This window comes from Amborella trichopoda, chromosome 12 (assembly GCF_054954075.1).
Source record: "Amborella trichopoda isolate Santa Cruz 75 chromosome 12, AtrichopodaSantaCruz75HAP2 v2.0, whole genome shotgun sequence".
NCBI classification, from domain to species: domain Eukaryota; kingdom Viridiplantae; phylum Streptophyta; class Magnoliopsida; order Amborellales; family Amborellaceae; genus Amborella; species Amborella trichopoda.
In genome coordinates, this window is record NC_142347.1 from 6211683 (window position 1) to 6230979 (window position 19297).

Genomic DNA, 19297 nt, shown 5'->3' on the forward strand with positions numbered 1-19297 from the left:
CCTGCGCATCGGTTTACCCCCATGATTTGGTGTAGTTGCTGTCTAGATTTTTTTTCTCTTACTTTATTACATGACTTAGCGCAACTGCCCTTTCATAGAGTTGTAAGATAATGTGTTCTTCATTTTCAGTTAATGAAAAAATCGAGTAGGGGGCTTTATCCCCACTGACTTATCCAAAAAAATAGATTTCAAGTTGTAGAAATAACGCATCTTGTAATATATTTTCAAATGTTCATAGATTTGCTCGATCTACACTACTTTTGAAGTTTAAAATTTTATAATTAAAAATAAAAATAAATTTTAGGCCATCACAAAAATTTCCAATAAAACATCATCTTTCGACACTACTTGAAGGTGTGCTTTATTTGGATTGTTCAGAGCCTCGGCCTTATAGAAATCACATTCGTAAAATAATAATAATAATAACAATAATAACAACAATAACAATAATAATAAAATAAATAAATAAATAAATAAATATATATATATATATATATATATATATATATATATATATATATATATATATATATATATATATATATATATATATATATATATATATATATATATATATATATATGTGACAATGATTTCATGCAATCGTTGTATAATAACATGATGCAACAACCTTAAAAAACCATCTTATGGCCATTTGTTCGATCCAAAATTTGAAATATACACTCTTTTCATTATAATGAACAATCACAAAAAAAAGAAAAAATTGAAAACACAACCTAGAAAATTAGCCCAATTAACATAGGCCGTTCATTTCGGTGAGATACGTAGATCTAGGCCTTACAAAGATTTTTCCATTTCTAATTTTTTTGGTTGGTTTTATTATCATTAGATGAACAATGTTAAAAAAGAAAAAAAAGATTTTGAGTTTACAAATGCTTAGACCTTGAAATTCACAAAATGAATGGTCTAGATTCGTTTTTGGAGGGGACTCATTTTGACCATATCTAGGGTTCAAATTGAACTTTTTTTTTTGGGGATTGATTATTGAGATGAAGAGAATGTGTGTACAAAATTTAGGATCATACAAATACTACAAACATGATTTTCTAGAAGTGTCGTTGCATTATACTATAATGCAACCGTTGCATTATACTATGATGCAACCGTTGCATTGGATCATTGCTCATATGTATATATATATATATATATATATATATATATATATATATAGGAAAAAGATGAGATTAGCCCACTAGCTCATATGAACATATGAGCCCAATGGCCCAGATTGAATTTGGGTTGATCTGACGATCACGAATGTTTGATAGTGTTTGAATTTTATTTTATTTTATTACATATCCAAATCAGTTGAAATTTTAAGCTTGTATTCATAAAAAATAAGTAAATCTTCGAAAAATATCAAAAAAATATTTTACATAAATAAATTGACCAAAATACCCCTGAAACGTTTTGGGAGGTATTTTGGTCATTTGTTTTGAGAATACTTTTTTTTTTATATTTTTATTAGGGCCTTGATGAGAAGAACAAATACCTAAAATTTCAAGTGGTTTGGATTTGTAGAAAATAAAATAAAATTCAAGTACTACCATACATATGTGATCGTCTGATCGGCCCAGATTCAATCTGAGCCATTGAGCTCATATGTTCATATGAGCTAGTGGGCTAATCCCATATCTTTCCATATATATATATAGGGTGCGGTTTGTATAGACCCTAAGCTTTAAACAATCAAATTAGAGCTTACCTTTAAATAGTGTCAAAAAATGTGGTTTCAATACTGGAAATCTTTCTGATAGCCTTAAAACATATTTTCATCTTTATTTATAAAGTTTAAAGCTTCAAAATAGTGTAGATCGACAGATTTAACGGTCCAAAACTGCATTACAAAATGCACTATTAAAAAACTTGAATTCCATTTTTTTCTCTTGTCCATACATCTTGATGTCGAGATGATCAATTTGAAGATATTTGGGCATCAAAACAACCTGTTCTAGTGAAATTATGTGGTAAGCTCCAATTTCATTATTTAGAGACTCGGCTCTATGTAAACTTTTCCCATATATATATATATATATATATATATATATATATATATATATATATATATATATATATATATATATATATATATATATATATATATATATAGGGTGAGGTTTGTATAAGGTGTCAACCTTAAACACTCACGGTAAGGTGCACCTCAAAATCTCATAAAAAACAAAAAAATACAGTTTTGATGCCAAAACTCTTATCATGGCCTAAAAGTATATTTTTCACCCCTATAACGAAATTAAAAGCTAAAAAAATAGTGCACATTTAGCATATCTATAAGCACTTGAAAATTTTGAAAATGAACGGTCTAAATAATGTATTACAAAATGCATTATTTTTAGGACGTAAAATTCATCTTTTCTTTCTTACCCATATATATAGAGGTCAAGATGATCAATTGGAGAATTTTCTAGTGACGAAACAACCTTTTTTGATGGGTTTTTGAGGTGCACCTTACTTCTACCATATAAGGTTGACACCTTATATAAACTTTTTCATGATCTATTTTGACATAGATTTTGGACCTGACTTTTTACGTATACGTAATCTCTAACCTGGAGAGCATGAATGTGTAAAAACAAATAAAATTTAAATATTAGAAATGATAATTTTATTTTAAAAATTGGAACCGTTGATTTCACTTTTTTTTGGAGAGACCACAACCCATGTCCATTCTTAAAATGGATGCCTCGGGGATGCAAATGTAGTCACGCGTCCCCCCAAAGCGTAAGCCACTTTAACCCGTCTAATTTGTACTTTCTAGGCACTGTTTCCGTTGCTTTTCATACTGTACTATTAACTCCAATACTATTTATTTTTGCAACCACCGCCTAAGTAAATAAAATTGATTTATTTGGACTAAAATACATCTTCATTGCAACCCATGTTTCCAACATGGGACATCCAATATGTACCGGTCTGACACAAAATGCATCGGACTGTCTTCTGACCAAAAGTGCCAATTTGACACAAAATGTGATAGACATGCTCTTGATAAAAAATTATCGATCTGACACAAAATGTGCAGACCAGCTTCTAATATTCAAATTCTAGTGGTCCTACCTAAAATGCGTTGGACCGGTCTTATATTGAAATTAAGCCAGTCTATTCCTGGACAAAAATGTGACAGACCGTCTTAGAGAGTAGAGTAGGAAGTCCATGTTAAATGAGGGTATTTTGATAATAATAAAAATAAAAATAAAAACAAATAGTCAACTTTTTACTTTGAGGAATGGTACAAAATTGAACAGTGTTGAAGTTAATAGTGTGGTATCATAAATATTGTTTTTTTTTTTGAGGAGAGCTGGGGAGGGGGGAGAATTGAAAGTGGATGGTCCAGATCATTTGTTATAATATACACTTTTATAAGACTAAAAGTCTTTTCATTTTACAACCATAATGGTAAAAGACCGAGAAGATCAATTTGGAGGTTTTTTTACGTTAGAAGTGCAATTTTCCATGAGTTTTGAGGCAAAGCTTTACTTATTTTGATAGGGTTACAACCCTATCAAAACATTGTCTATTTTAAAAAATGACTTTTAAATAAATGTTATATAATATATAAATAAATCAAAATTTATAAGGTTGCAACCTTATACTATAGAAGTAAGATGCAAGTTCAAAATCTAGCAAAAAAATTGGAAAACGTTCCCATTTATCATCTAAACCTTGAGATGTTTAGATATAAAGAGAACAAAGAATTTCAAGTTCTAAAAATGTTGCATATTGTAATAAGTTTTTGGACCCTCTATTTTCAAGACTTGATGTTGGCAAAATGGTCATCCCTGGTGCTGGACTTGACTAGGATGACATCCACATAGTCTTCCATGATGATATACATCATTTCGTGAAAGATGGAGGTCATGACTAAAGAATTTTAGAGAGAGAGGAACTCTTTGAGAAAATAATTATGCCCCACACTCTTTGTAGTGGTTCTTTCATTGTATATATAACGGTAATACAATGGTGTCGTATGAACTTTCTTATATTGTTAAATGCAATATACACTTTTCTATCTTCTACAATGGCAATATGCACTTTCTTATCCTATTACATTCTATAATGGTAATATTTTGTATCTATTACTCCCCTTCAAACTCGGCAAGGGAGGTATTGAAAGCCCGAGTTTGAAGTAAAGATCTCGAAAAACATCTCATGGCAAATGCTTGGTGAAGATATCAACTACTTGAGTGTGAGAGAAAACAAACCAAGTGATAAGTAATCCAATAGCAACCTTTTCACGCACAAATTGATAGTTAACTCAATATGTTTTGTCCGTGCCTGAAAGATATCATTAAATTATCATGTAGATAGCATTATTATTATCACAAAATAGTGTTGGTGGTTGAGGAAGAGGCAAACCAATATCTCAAAGAATAAAAGAAAACCATGTCAATTCTGCAGTAGTGGATGTCATAGATCGGTATTCCGCTTCAGCACTGGAACGAGGCACAATCGATTGTTTCTTAGTACTTCAAGATATGCAGTTGGAACCAAGATAAGTGCATAAACCAGTGGTTGAATGACGAGTGGATGGACATCTAGCCCAGTCAGCATCAGAGAAAGCATATAACTCAGGGGAACTAGCAGATAAGATTTTTATGCCAAATGATTGTGTACCATTGAGATAACGAAGAATACATTTAACTGTTTGAAAATTTGCCATTGTAGGGGCATGCATAAATTGCCACACTGTATTAACAATATGGTAAAGATCTGGCCGTGTTATGGTAATGTATTGAAGGGCACCAACAATACTCCGATAAAGAAATGGATCAGGAAACAAATTAGAATTCTCATGAATAGTATTTTTCATTGCCATTGGTGTTGAAATAGGTTTGGCACCGAGCATCGAAGCACGATTAAGAAGATCCCTTGCATATTTGCTTTGTGATAGAAAAATCCCACTTAAGAAATGAGATACCTCTATACCAAGAAAGTAATGAAGAGGTGCAAGATCTTCATTGTAAATTCCCTTCCAAGTTAGGAATTTGTAAATTCCCTTACAAATAGAGATTATTTTAAACATTCAAATACAACCTAGCTATGTTTACTATTTTGTCTACATATTTAGAAAGCCTACCTATATTTTGAAATTATATTCTCTCTCTCGCAGTACTCAAATAATAATATGACTGACCCTAGATGTAGGTTTTGCATGTGCATCTTTAGATGAAAATCTGTAGCAAGATGTAATTTTTTTAAGCCCACATTTCTTGACACTATAGTTATTGTTTAATTTAGTGCATATCAGTTTCATGATGAATATGAGCTTCGTCACACTTGAAACAATGTTAAGACTGTGATGCCAGGCCATCACATGCATAATCAGCTAGAAATCCACATAGCCATTTGATTGTTAAGAATGTGATGCCAGGCTTTCACAAGCATAATCAGCTAGAAATCCACACAACTATTTGATTCAATGGACAATGTTTAAATTAAGTCGAAGCAATGACATGAAGCAACATCTTAAGATTTGGGCCCATCCTAAGACTTGGGCCCATGTTCGTCCTCCTTAGTGAGATAATAAGAAAGAAAGCAAGGTTTATAACAATTTTCTTAACCAAGAATATTGGTCTTAATTGTACTATCCATGTTTTCCTACATATTTATTGTGGGAAGTAGATTTATTATGATGCCCATACTCTGTATTTTGGTGATAAAATGTACAATTCTGTGTACCTAATTAATGTCTTGACAATGAATGTGTATGCTTGATATAACCCTACAAAGACAGGTTGATTGAGATTCTTCATAGAAGCTGACAGGTCGATTGACATTCTTCATAAAAGTTACCAAAGAGAGAGAGAGGGGAGAGATAGAGTTAATCCATAATTTCTATGAACTGTCTACTCTCTCTCTCTCATGACTAGTTATGCTATATATAATTCTCCCTCATTCATATGTTTTCATCTCCATCACATGGGATTTTCTAATTGAATTCTATATTATACGAAGCTTTCTTAAAATATTATTTGGTTAAATTCACATCTTATAGTGATTTGATTATGGAAAATATAAATGGTGATTTCTGTTGCGATTCAAAAAATGTTATTGGCACCATCCTATTGAGTCTTCTCAAAGTCTAGATCAACGTTTATAATCGATACTTGGTGATGTATTTCATCATGCTTACATATAAATCACCCCTCTCATTTGAATAGTTAGCTTTGCCTTATATTTGTCGATTATTCTTCAATTCATAATCTTACAAATAATCGATACTATAACCGTAGTTAATTGCTTTCATCAACTCCTTCTAATTAGTAATATCAGTTTAATTTTTGTATCTATAGGAAAACTAGAGTATCAATATTGCTTAGCACAGATAAAAGCAGCTCTGAACAAAATTCCTCACTGGGATATTAATCTCCTTCACTGACTCTAGTTCATCTATATATATATATATATATATATATATATATATATATATATATATATATATATATATATATATATATATATATAGAGTTAGTTATTAGTACGCACCTCTCTTACTCTCTCTTATCTTCCCTAATGCCATATAAAATATTCCACTTCCTCTGACTTTTGCTTATTACACATCTTCTATCTTGCATAATAAAATATCTTCACATTAAATTGTAGCTATTTCATTCTTAACACATTTGCAAGCCACGTATGAAGCACGTGCAATTGGCTACTTTCTTTAAAATCTCAACATTTTTTTTACGTTTTTAAGAAATTAGTGGTATTGCATTATATATATTTTTTATATTGAAAATACATAAATACTGTTTGTTCCATTTCTTAGTGTTTGTTATCTATTGCATTCATTTTATAGTCAAAATGAAATTTAAAATGTACCTCATTGCAATAAAATGGATTTCTTTGACTCAAATTTATAATGTCAAAAAGGAAATGTATAATAATTTCGGACCTTTTGATTTAGTGGAGAGAAAGAAAAGGCATGACCCTCACAAACAAATAGATCTAATGTGTAATAATTAGTATGGACAAAATATAGAATTTGAAAATATGAATTTATAATCATGTTTTAATAGAAGTAAAAAATTAAATAAATAAATTAATTCTTCCAATGAAGAATAACATATAAAACAATTTGAAAGCAAATTTTGAAGTGTGCATATGGACTAAAGGTGCCCCATGAGCAAGTGGTATTTTTTGTTTCTAAATGTCCTATGAGCTAATATTATTCTTTTCTTTTTAAATATCCCATAAGTTAGTGTATTTTTTTTTTTAAAATACCCCATAGCCATTATTATTTTTCTTTTAAAATATCTCATAAACTATTATTATTCGCACCATAGTTTATTAGGCCAGAGTTATTCACCCCAACATAATGAAATGCTAGAGATGAAAGAAAAAGCTAAAAGCTAAAAGCCTAAAACAATTATCCTATAAGGTTTGTGGGAGGAAACACCACTATAAGACCTGACAACCCAACACTAATGTCTGATGACACGTAATGGCTTTCATGAGGGAGCTTGCGTATGCATGTGTGGTGCACGTTAGCTCCGGGGAACACAGTGGGTTCTCGATGTATTATGAGATCTGAATAGCTTAAGACGATTTTCGATTTAGATTGGACGATTTCGATCCAGATCGACAATTGTTTGACAATAATCAAGTACGGATCATAAATAAATCCGGTTCCTATTTTTTTTTTGGTGGGTTTACTTGGTTTCCTAACCCAATGCCGTTTTAGGAAATGCAAAATCGATGTCTTATCCATTAACCCAAAGGCTAAACTATGGGAATTTAATTTTTGGTTTAATATCTTATTATTTCCATGGAGAGAGAGAGAGAGTTTTCTTTTAATAAGCTATTATTTCCATTTAGAGAGAGAGAGAATTTTGTTTTAATATCTTATTATTTTCATTTGGGGAAAAGGTGTAGGGGGGGATAGAGAGAGATGCCATCAACATCATTACAACATCTATTTTCTTTCCCCGAAGAATATGCCTCTAGCTATTTTCCAAACTTATAAAGAGAACTACATAATGTGGCTGAAGAAGTCCAACTCTCTCTTTATATATATTTTTCAAAATTTTAACCCAGTGCCTAGGCGGGCGCCAAAACCCCAGGAGGCCTAGTAGAATTTTTTTTTCTATCTATATAGTCTTTAATGGGTTTAAGATTTGTCTCTTTAATATTAAAAAAAAGATCCAAAAATACCCTCAAGGAGCCACATTTGTACCCCTGAACAGAACGCATGCCTTGGGCGGCCGCCTAGACGGGTTCAAGCGGGCGCCTAGGAATATCCGCCTGGTGGCCGTCCAATGCTGGGCGGTCCGCTTTTTGAAACGGTGGCCTCTTTCATTTCATCAACATCACCATCACTAGAGTCCTTTCCAACTATTGGGGGATGTCTACACAAATCCTGATTTACCATTCTACTCTATCAAAGGCCAAACCCTTAGTGAGCCTATAAATCGCTATATCTTTTCTCACTACATCCAACCATGTTCTTTTGAGCTTACTCCTATTCTTTCCATTAAATAGTAGCAAATACAAAAATGCAATCATCCTCCAAAATACAGCCACTTCAAACATATGAGTCATCTTTCTGTCATCTTTTCTATCATCTTTCCAGATCATTAGACAAAAAATGAACTCAGCAATAATTGAGTTTTGCACTAAAGAGTAGAGGATAAATGATGGCCATATTCTACAATTTCTCAGTATTTATATTACGGAAAGTGTTATATAAGATAGGGAACTCATGCGGTCCCCCGACCATCCGACGTCCATACACTGAGAAAAAGGCAACCAAAACAGATGGTGCGGAAAAAATTGCGTTCTTTTTATATTCAAGATGACCATGGCCTGGACTATGAATCTCTTAAAAATTTAAATTCAAAATCCAGCTCTAAGACGTGTAGGGGGGTGCACATGTACATGTGAGGTGGGGACTCAGAAACTCCATCCTTTATATTAACCACAAAGATATTTCATAAATAAAAAGCTCCTAATAATAAAGAAATGTGCGAGTGCCTAATAAAAAAAAAGATATGTTGGAAAGTATCTCCTATGATACACCACGCAGTAATTTTTGTATGAAATACGACAATAGAAAGAATATGTATCACTTGATGGATGATAGGTTACTCTAGAATCTCATACTTCCAAGTCTAATCAGGGATGGTATTTAAGGCGAATTAAATTGTTGGCCAAGTCAAAAACTGTTGGTAACTATGGGAGGGGCATCTTGAATTAAGTTAAATTGTCGAAACTTGAAAGTTTTAAGCAGTTCTCAGTGACCTCTAACCAAACATGCTCCATTACAGAGGTCACAAAATTGTTGTGATCCATTCTCGGAACATTGCAATTCATCATAAATGTCAAAAGGCTAATACCATTGTGGTTGGCTTGGCTAAACAAGGGCTATTATGACATTTCTAGTGCTCAATCCACCATGAAGTATGAAGTCAACTGTGAGTTTAATTACAGGAAGCTTCTTTCCAACTTTGTATGCAGTATACCGTATATTGCAATTTGTGTATGTAACACTTAAAAGACCTATGTAATACAGTGACCTTAATTCAAAAAGGTATTCATTTTTTTAGATTGAGCAGCCTCTTTTGATTATGGAAGACTCTTTCCAAGTCTGCGCAGAGTATACTTAAAACAGTTACTTTAATAAAAGAGTTTTACTGACTAGGCTTCCCACAATTGTCATGCCCTCTGCCCAGAAATCTAAACCATGCCAGGAAGCAATATCATACTAACATCTCATTTTCCCTTGGGGTCCATTTCGACACATGCATGTGCGGACACATATGCCTTGACACAGGACTCACTTGTAATTCGTATGTGTACTATCTGCCTGAACATGATTCTGATTCTCTTCTTTCCCATTCCTCTTTTTCCATCATCTCTTCAGATAAAAAATATAATGCGCTATGTTTATACTTAAATAAGACGAATCTACTAGCTAAACACGAATTATCCTTTGCTCCAATTATCATTCATGGGATTTGTAGCCACTACCTCACAATGTGACATTAAAAGGCAAAAATCACAGGGCCATCAACTAGGGTCGTCTTTCTTTCCAAAATTATTATACTAGTTGACTGCAATTATAAATGCTCCTTTTGATGGTGCATTTATTATAATACAAAAAATTAAAATGTCATCACATGGGAAGTCAAACATGCAGTGAATTTAAGCAATTGACTCCATTCCTGATAAACCCCCTGTGGCTTCGCCAATGCCCGGTTGATGAAGGCAATGACTCTATCCATCCTATTCTTATCCCACCTATCGATCGGAAATCTTGCCATCACAGAACTCATAAAAAGTGTAGTTCAATGATATGACAAGGGACTTGAAATAAAAATGAAGTCCCTTTCATATCTTAATATGCATTTGTTATTTACTTATTATCAAGTTAATATAGTCATAAATTTATTTGAGATAGGATCCTTCTTGGAATATAATATCAATAATTTTACCAACACAATTATCACAAATGTTTGACATGCATTATACAAAATGGTATTACCAATAAAGTTTAAGAAGCATCTTTTTAAAATAAAAGAATAGAAACAAATATATATTTTATTTTCTTGGATGAGAAACTTTAACTTTTAAGTTATATATTTTTATTTTATAATTTTAATTTATTTTATTCTGAAATTATTTTGTGATTTATATATAAAATAAATTTATTTTATTCTGAAATTATTTTAAGGACGTCTCGGGGCCATACTAGATTTCTGCACTGAAGTACTTAGACACCCAAGGCATTTACTTAACACACAATCCGTGTCGTTATCCATGTCGGTATACATATTGCCAGGAATTAGCACATCTTGGTGATTGAACTATGAATGTGACACGCCTGTCTACTTTCAGTTACTCATGATTTTATAGTCACAAGATTATGGTGCGGCTCTTCATAGTCAAGTACAGAGGTGAGAGACTTGTACATCAGTTCAGTAATGATGTATAAACCCTGTCCTCATCAAGCAGTGATTGCTATATGGAGGCCATTGAAATATGCTTTGATATTGAGGAAGTATCCAATGAGTAAGATACGTCTATTGTCGGGAAGGCGTTTAATTGCTCTGATGGGAGTTTATATTTTAGAAAGAATTTCTATGATAAGTTGATAACTTGGATCAAGCCTCTTTCATTTCATATCATATAGAAGCATATTCTAAATCTTTAGTACTTTTTTGGGAATTAACGAAGGAGCAGGATTTTCAAAGAGAACCTATCTAAAAAACTTCGCGACAAGAAAGCATGCTCCTAGTTATTCTCCCTTGGCATGTGTGTGCGCGTGTGCACAAATACCAAGAAGGTATGCATGCAATTATCATTTATAAAGAAAACAAGATAATTATCCAATCTCCATCTTTTTGCAGAAATGACTAAATCAAGCAATTATTTTGTAAAAGTGCCCCCTTTCAAACAACTTCCTTTTCTTTTTTCGCTAAGTTCAAGAGGAGCATTGAACTAGGGATGTAGTATAGCAATTGTCAACATCTTAACCAATCAAGCCTAAGCCCGGGAAGAAAGGAAGCGAATTGTTACGTAGTAAGGTGCTAACACCTATTACAGGCTTTCTAACCACTATGACAACCAGTGAATTGTATTTGAACATAACTTCAATATAACCACTATAAGATGGTGACTGCTGGGTCATTACATATATTTGACCGTTGTAAAAAATTACAAGTAGAAGCACATGTAATCCAAGAAATTCTTCTCATTTTTACATCAAATACTCCACTGGTAGCTTAACAAACCTATAATAACATAATAAGATTTATTGACAGCAACAAACTTGCACCAAACTGAGAGAGAGAGAGAGAGAGAGAGAGAGAGAGAGATGATGATGCCAGAAGTAAAACAAAGGTTTTCATGATTTACATTTTTTAATGCACCCAAAATGGATGCATCACCTAGTTTTGAGTATATCAATTAATTTTAAGTATCAGAGCAATCATATGGTATAAAACCAACCATCGTTTCATAGAAACTAGCAATAATCACAGGCAAAGGCCGACAGTCTTTCATAATTTATCTCACTATGTCACAACTAGTGCACATTATGTCACAACTAGTGCATATGTGCTTCATGCATTCAAACATGGAGACTTTCTCGGCAGCAAATTCAAACCAGAATCCTCACGAACCTGAAGTCACATCTAAATACCCATAGAACGAGAGACATTGATCCACTCAAGTTGCAGTTCCACTTCACCGCACTCCACATTACGTAGCCTGAGGCAAAGGTCCTGAATGACTTTCCCATCTACCCACCGAATTAAGCTCTCTTCGGCCAAGCAGTTTTGTCTGCACGGTGCCACCTTTCTGATAACTGTACCACTTCGGACACCCTCTAAATTGAGCCTTACAGACTCCATAAAGGACTCAATTTCAAACTCGGCATCCCCCATCTTGTCATCCCTGCTGAATATGTCCTTGTCGTACACATTCTGCAACAAAAAAGTAGAAGAGTGATGCACAACACACATAAAAAGACCAACATTCCACTACACACTACCCAGGAATATGCATTTTTTAATTGACAAATGAATGAATGATCCTAGTGTAGTATGGAAATCATGTCATGTTAACAACTTATGAAGGATAAATAGGGTAGATCTGGTTCTAAAGTATTTACGAGTGACACTCATAATGTGCTCATAAAAGTAAAAGAAAAAAAAAAAAAAAGACAAAATGAAAGTTCTACTTCAAGAAGGATCATTGAACGTGCCTCACAAAGAGAGAGAGAGAGAGCCAGAGAGATGTATGTTTTTGGATTTAGAGCTCTTTCAAAAGATGCATAACTGGATGAACTATAGGAGGGTGACCACGTAAATAGGCTGTCATATATGGACCAGAAAACTATGAGCATCATTGATGTTTCCTGACATACGGTTCAGTGCATTGGGAGGACCTTCCAGTGAACCAAGAAGGTTATGTGCGAGGGATATCTTGAAATACTAGTACCCATGTTTTATTGTAAACAGAAATCCACGCTATATACAAAAGAAGAAAATGGTTTCATTTTTTATAGATGAAGTACATTTTCTTGTTATGTCCAAATATATATGGAACAGTGCGACTGCGAACACAGCAGGACCAAGAGTGCTACCATGGCCAAGGTTCGCAACTGCTTTTCTCACTTCAACCTCTTCAGATAGTCTTACTAGAACTTTCTTCCTATACTTTGGTGAAGAGTATGCTGGTTATTTACGGCTTTTAATCATATCAGCAGGGAATAATATCTTAAAGAAACAAATTACTTCTTGTTTGAGATTATTTCTTGCTTTCCGATTGATCAATAAACTGATGGGGAGTTTGGCAGCCCATTATTGTCCTCTAGTGTATATCTAGTGGCGTATCACAGTGCTGTATACGTTCTTTAGAGTTATTTTCCTTCATATCATTTTGTAACTTTGTAAAGGTAGCATAACTGACACCAAAAAATCTAGAGGAAAAGAAGATGAGAAAAGAAGAAAATTTTAGCCACAAAAGCACCTCAAAGGCATGCCTTGTCTGAGGCAAGCAAGCTTCTTCTTTTTTTTCTTTTCCTTTCAATTGAAGTCTGAAAGTTCTCCAACTCTTCCCACGTGAGGCCACATATCTCCTTCTATACATAACAAACTACATAAAATAAGAGAAATTAAAAACCTCCCTCTTTCCGAATCCTACACGCCTCCTTTCTACAGATCCACAAATCTAGGAAATAGGCCTGCTCTGATACTTTCTTCCAATGAAATCAAGAGAGAAAAGAGAATAGAAAGAAAAAACTTCAGCCACAAAGACACCCAAAATCACAAGTAGGAAGAAAATAGGAAAGAGGAGCATGTAGGAATATGAAAGAGGGAGGTTTTCAATCATCTCGTATTTTATTTACTTTTTTATGTATAAAAGGAGAGATGTGGCCTCACATAGGACTTGGGAAAAATTTTAAATTTTCAGTGAAAAAAGCAAAGCTTGCTTTCCTTAGAGAAGAAGTGCCTAGCTGACTGGTTCTCTGTCTTGTTTCCTTGTGGTGTGCTTGACTTGGGTTGTTTTTATGGCTGAAATTTTCCTCTTCCCAACTCGTTCATTTCCTCTAGATTTTTGTGCATCAATAAGCCATCCTGTAAAACATGTGTTGAACTAATGCAACAAGCATTTCTCATCTTGAGTTCCCCTCATCTCACATCTCTCCCATTGTTAATTGATGTCCTTTTCGCTCAACTTCGTTTTCTTTCTGTGGTTTAATTTGAGAGTTTTTAATGAAGGAATACTCGTAACGAAGGCATCATCATCATCGTCAACACCTTTTTTCCAACTAATTGGGGTCAGCAACACGAATCCTGGTTTGTCATTCTACTCTATTAAGGGTCATACCCTTAGTGAGGCCATAAGTCCCCAGATCTTTTCTCACTACTTCCAACTAGGTCCTTTTGGGCCTACCCATTGCCATTTTTGAGCCTTCCACTTGAACTAACTCGCACCTCCTAATATGTATTGTATTGGGTTTACACCACACATGGCTAGCCCACCTAAATCTACCCTCGCTCATCTTATCACCTATTAGTACACCTAAATTTTCTCGAATGTATTCATTTCGAATTCTATTTCTTCTTGTCTTACCACTCATCCATCTCAACATCCTCATCTCTGCTACACTCAATTCTATAAGTTTTTTTTTTTTGATCGCCCAACATTCTGCCTCTTAGAGCAAAGTTGGTCTCATAGCTGCACTATAGAACTTGCCTTTCAACTTCATTGGTATGCGGTGATTACATAAAACGCTGGTTGCACATCTCCACTTCGCTACCCAACTCTAATTCTATGTGCAACATTTTCTCCAATCTCCCTATTTTCCTGCATTATCAATTTGAGAAATCGAAAGTATGCTCTTTTTGGTATTTCCTTGCCATCATTCTTAACTACTTCCTCGTCTCTACTCTTATTATTACTAAACTTGCATTCCATATATTAGTCTTAGTCTGGCTAATTTTAAAACCTTTAAATTCTAGAGCATCTCTTCAAAGTTCTGACTTTGTGTTGACATCATTTCGGGTCTCATCAATCAAAACTATGTCATCCACAAACAACATGCAACACGGTACCTCATCTTGTAGGTGCCGCGTTAAGTCGTCTATAACTAAGACAAAGAGGCATGGGCCCAATGTTGACCCCTGATGTAGACATATTGTCACTGAAAACTCACTCATCTCTCTACCAGTTGTTCGTACATTTGTTAGCGCCCCATCGTATATATCTATTATCAAGTCGATGTAATGTGAAACTCCTTTCTTTTCCAACAACCACCAAGTCAAATGTCAAAGTACTCTATCATGAGCTTTCTCTAGATCAATAAAGACCATGTAGAGGTCTTTTCCCTTTGTCCTAAACTTTTCAATCAATTGCGTAAGTAGGAAAATAGCCTCAGTTGTTGACCTCCTTGGCATAAAACCAAATTAGTTATTTGATACACTCGTTTCATGCCTTAGTCGTTGCTCAATCACTCTCTCCCAGAGCTTCATAGTTTGGCTCATAAGTTTGATCTCTCGATAGTTTGTACAATTCTTATCAAAGACACACTTTCTTTAAATGGTGTGATGACTATAACATCGTCTTTTCAATCTTGCATAAGAGATTTTGGCTACCTAGTTTAGTTAAAAAGCTAAAATTAGAAACCCTCGCTCTCCATCAAACTGGGCTCCTTTCAAAACCTGCTGAATTCTAATGGATCATACACCCTTGACCAACAGAAACAACCATAAAAGGGAACAAGAATAAGACAAAAAGTATGGTCAGAGAGCCAGTTTCTTTTTCTTACAAGATTTTGCCAAACCTGGCCAAACCATTAGCTAAATTACAGTCTCGACCAGTTCTAGCCCAATTGGAGCCACACTTTTTTAGCAGAAATGTCAAAATGGAAGCCCTCAGGACACCTAGTTGGACCAACCAGTTCGTTTTAGTGCTAACGACATGGGTATTAGTGCTGACAATAGTTTGTTTTAGTGCTTACAATTGTACCTTTCTGAGATGATATAAAAGATCTTAAAATGGAAGGCCTACAGGAGCTTCTAGGCTCCAACAACTATAGCAACCAGAAAATATAAACATATATTTTCCAGCAATATAAATTCTAGGTGAAAGAAACAACATATTTCCATATGTTCTATGTGTCTATGCACAAATAAAAGGAACATCAATACGACAATAGCTCATTTTTAATTAGCTCATTTTTAATTTTCATAAGCTGAACAAATGTTACTGATTAAGTTACTGGTTGAGGCAAACCTTTACATAGAAGTTACATATGTTGCAACTCTGTATGCTGCAAAACTCTACAGATAATGGAAATCACAAGCATACGAAATTAAATAGCCATGCTATGACACATGAATAATAAATAAATGCATTTCCCTGGTTTTAAATAATAATAGTAACAAAGCAGTTACTTACAAGCTTTACAGGTAAAATAGGATGACTAATTGAAAATGTCAACTCTTCATTCCACACGGGATTGACATTCTTCTCAATCACTCGAGTCTTTAGTTTCTGAAGCAAATGTTCCAAGTCGATAACATTAGGGGGTAAACTAGGAAGACATTAATCAACACAAAAAAGTCATATCAAAGAATATTGAAAAAAATAATAATAGGCAACTAGAAACATGCACTAGAAGTAACAGAATGATTAAGAAGTGCAACACCAATAGTACCAACATCGATGGGTGCGAGAGTGAGTTTCTTAAATAACCTCTTATTCTAAAAATTCATGAAGCATGGCAACAAATTAATTATGCTAAAAGCATAACAATGACTTAGCCACAAGATGTAAACTTCACAATGTTGGTTGGTTGGTCCAAGTAAAATCAAGTAAAGAAAAAACTCGTTTGGAGTTGGAAAAACATGGATGAGTCAATTCATCTAGCAAGATGGTTGAGTTCTCTAAAGAAAAACTCAGGATATATCTGAGTATTCGATGAAATATAAATTCCTATTTTCCTTTTGACAAATACAAGGCATTTCCATTGTGGTGGCCTGTGTGGCGTGGTTATGTGACGAGCCGGCTTCGATTCCCAAACAGGAATTTTGTATATCTAGAAATCTTCATACAAAAATGGAAAAACTAGCCAAGCTTTTCTGAGTTCACTTTTCTAGTCCACTAGTTGAATCATTTTTGGCCATGACAAAATTCAGCCAATGAGTTTAAGTTTTTGAACACTAAGAAAAATGAGGCTTATTAGTTATAACTTGATTCTTGGTACAGTTCCAGTTTGATTTAATTCACCATCTGTTATATTAAAACGTTTAAAGTCTATAGTATATCTATTGTTCATTACCAAACAGATCACATTTTTGGAAAGCATGTATTAACTCCCTCCCTTTTCCTCAATCATGTGAATCTTATAATTTTCTGATTTGCGGTTAAAAGCATTCTACTTAAGAGAACCTACAGCTTGTTTAGGTACAATTAACAGAAGAAGAAGTAAAGCTTGAAACTACTTTCAGAATATATGTACACTACAGATTAAAATCTGCACTTGTGGAAGAGAGAGAGAGTTCAATTTGAATAATGGACCAAGCTGCTTTTGAATTTGCTTTTTTTTTTTTTTTGCCCTAACAATTCTGAATTCTTCTTATAACTTCTCATTATTTTAATTACATTAATTTCAGAAAAGTTTTTTCTGATCTTTTGTGATAAAGAGTTGGAAATGATACAGCTTGATTAATTAATCAGAGATTGAGATGAGGTTTGATGCCTTGGAACATAAAAATCATCACTTGAATCATTCAAGAAAGTTGATCAGCACAGAGTTCATCAGATATCAACAAATGAAGCCATCTGAACATCAAAGTCCTCAAAAACTAGCATGAATCCCAAAACTCAAAACACTTAAAAAGAAAACCATACTATCCACCAAACAGTCAAATAATTGTGACTGCAATATCAATTTAATGGTGATCCGGAGAAGAGAGAGAGAGAGAGAGAGAAAGAGAGAGAGAGAGAGAGAGGGACCTGTTTTCCCATGGTGAGAACAACGTAAGGATCGCTGCTCCGGATGTCTCTGACGGCCAAATTGACGCCCTTGATTACTCGAACCCTCAGCAATCCTATCACCCTCTCCATCCTCTATCAACACAAAGCACCTATACAACTCTCTCTCTCTTTCTCTCTCTAAAACACAGAGAGAGAGAAACACAAGGAAATTCAATAAATTACAGACCCTCTCTATCTCTCCACCTAATATAGGTGAATGGACCAAAATCCACCAGAAGAAACCTCTAGACCTTTCTCTCTCTCACTCTACACAGGAAAAGGAGTCAACACAGGATAATTCCAATCTCTCTGTAGAGAAGACAAATAAAACAATTCCCAAACCAGAATATCTCTCCCTCTCTTACCAACTATATTTAAAATATCTCAACATGTCATTAACAATACCAAGCTCTCTCTCTAGCTCTTGTCCTTGCACGGGGAAGGAGAGGTCAAAACCAGAAAGCAGGTGGAACCCCCACAAGATTCCACCCCTCGCAAGCAGAAACTCCCCTCCCACTCAATAATACCAAAGATGCAAATTCTTCTCTCTCTCTCTCTCTCTCTAACACAGCGGAAACCCCCACCAAACGTGGGAAATTATTCCTTGTGTTTCTGACCGCGTGACAGGAAAGTGCTTATTTCTCTGACAAATGCGAATTTCCCGTTTTCACATTTCCACTCTCGCTCCGGGTTTCACAGCAAACAATGGGAAAAGGGCTGCCCGCATTTCTCGCCACGATTTCTCACACTCCAATCGCATTCGAGCCCTTCTCCTCTTTCTCATTCCTTCAATTGGCCACTTCCTCTCTCTCTCTCTCTCTCTCTTATTTGTTTGACCAGGCAATGGAAGCATATTATGCTCCCATGGGAGCATACTGTACAAATGCTCCTTTTGTAAGACGCCGTGCTGGGAAGGAATTTGGGATTCATGAATGACACCAACTAATTAATTTTTAAAATAATAAGGTTTCTGAATTATTCAATGCTTAGCTCTCGCCCTCCATAAATTGGATCTTGTACAATCTCATGATGTTTTTTTGAGGAAATTTATTTTATAATATTCTATATTTTTTATATGAGGATGGATGTCACAATTATTATTGACTGTTATATTTGAAATTGAGTGGGTGAGAATGTGTCTTTTATGCATGAATCTTAAAATAAATTCTTTTGGATTTTGTGACATATTTTTATCTATTGGATTTTACATTTAAGAGCTAAAAATGATTGTGATATCTTAGTACCAAAAATAAATAGTCTTATAATGTAC

At 34.2% G+C, this 19297-nt stretch overlaps 1 protein-coding gene across 1 annotated transcript; it reads right to left on the reverse strand.

Moving 5' to 3' along the window:
- Positions 1-11870: 11870 nt before the first annotated feature.
- LOC18433648 (protein C2-DOMAIN ABA-RELATED 4) lies at positions 11871-18226 on the reverse strand. The gene is made up of 3 exons (XM_006843730.4): positions 18007-18226; positions 16447-16542; positions 11871-12464 (listed from the first exon to the last, which is right to left on the reverse strand). Exons 1-3 carry the CDS (start codon positions 18115-18117, stop codon positions 12174-12176), a joined length of 498 nt encoding a protein of 165 aa, XP_006843793.1. The 5' UTR covers positions 18118-18226; the 3' UTR covers positions 11871-12173.
- Positions 18227-19297: the final 1071 nt, after the last annotated feature.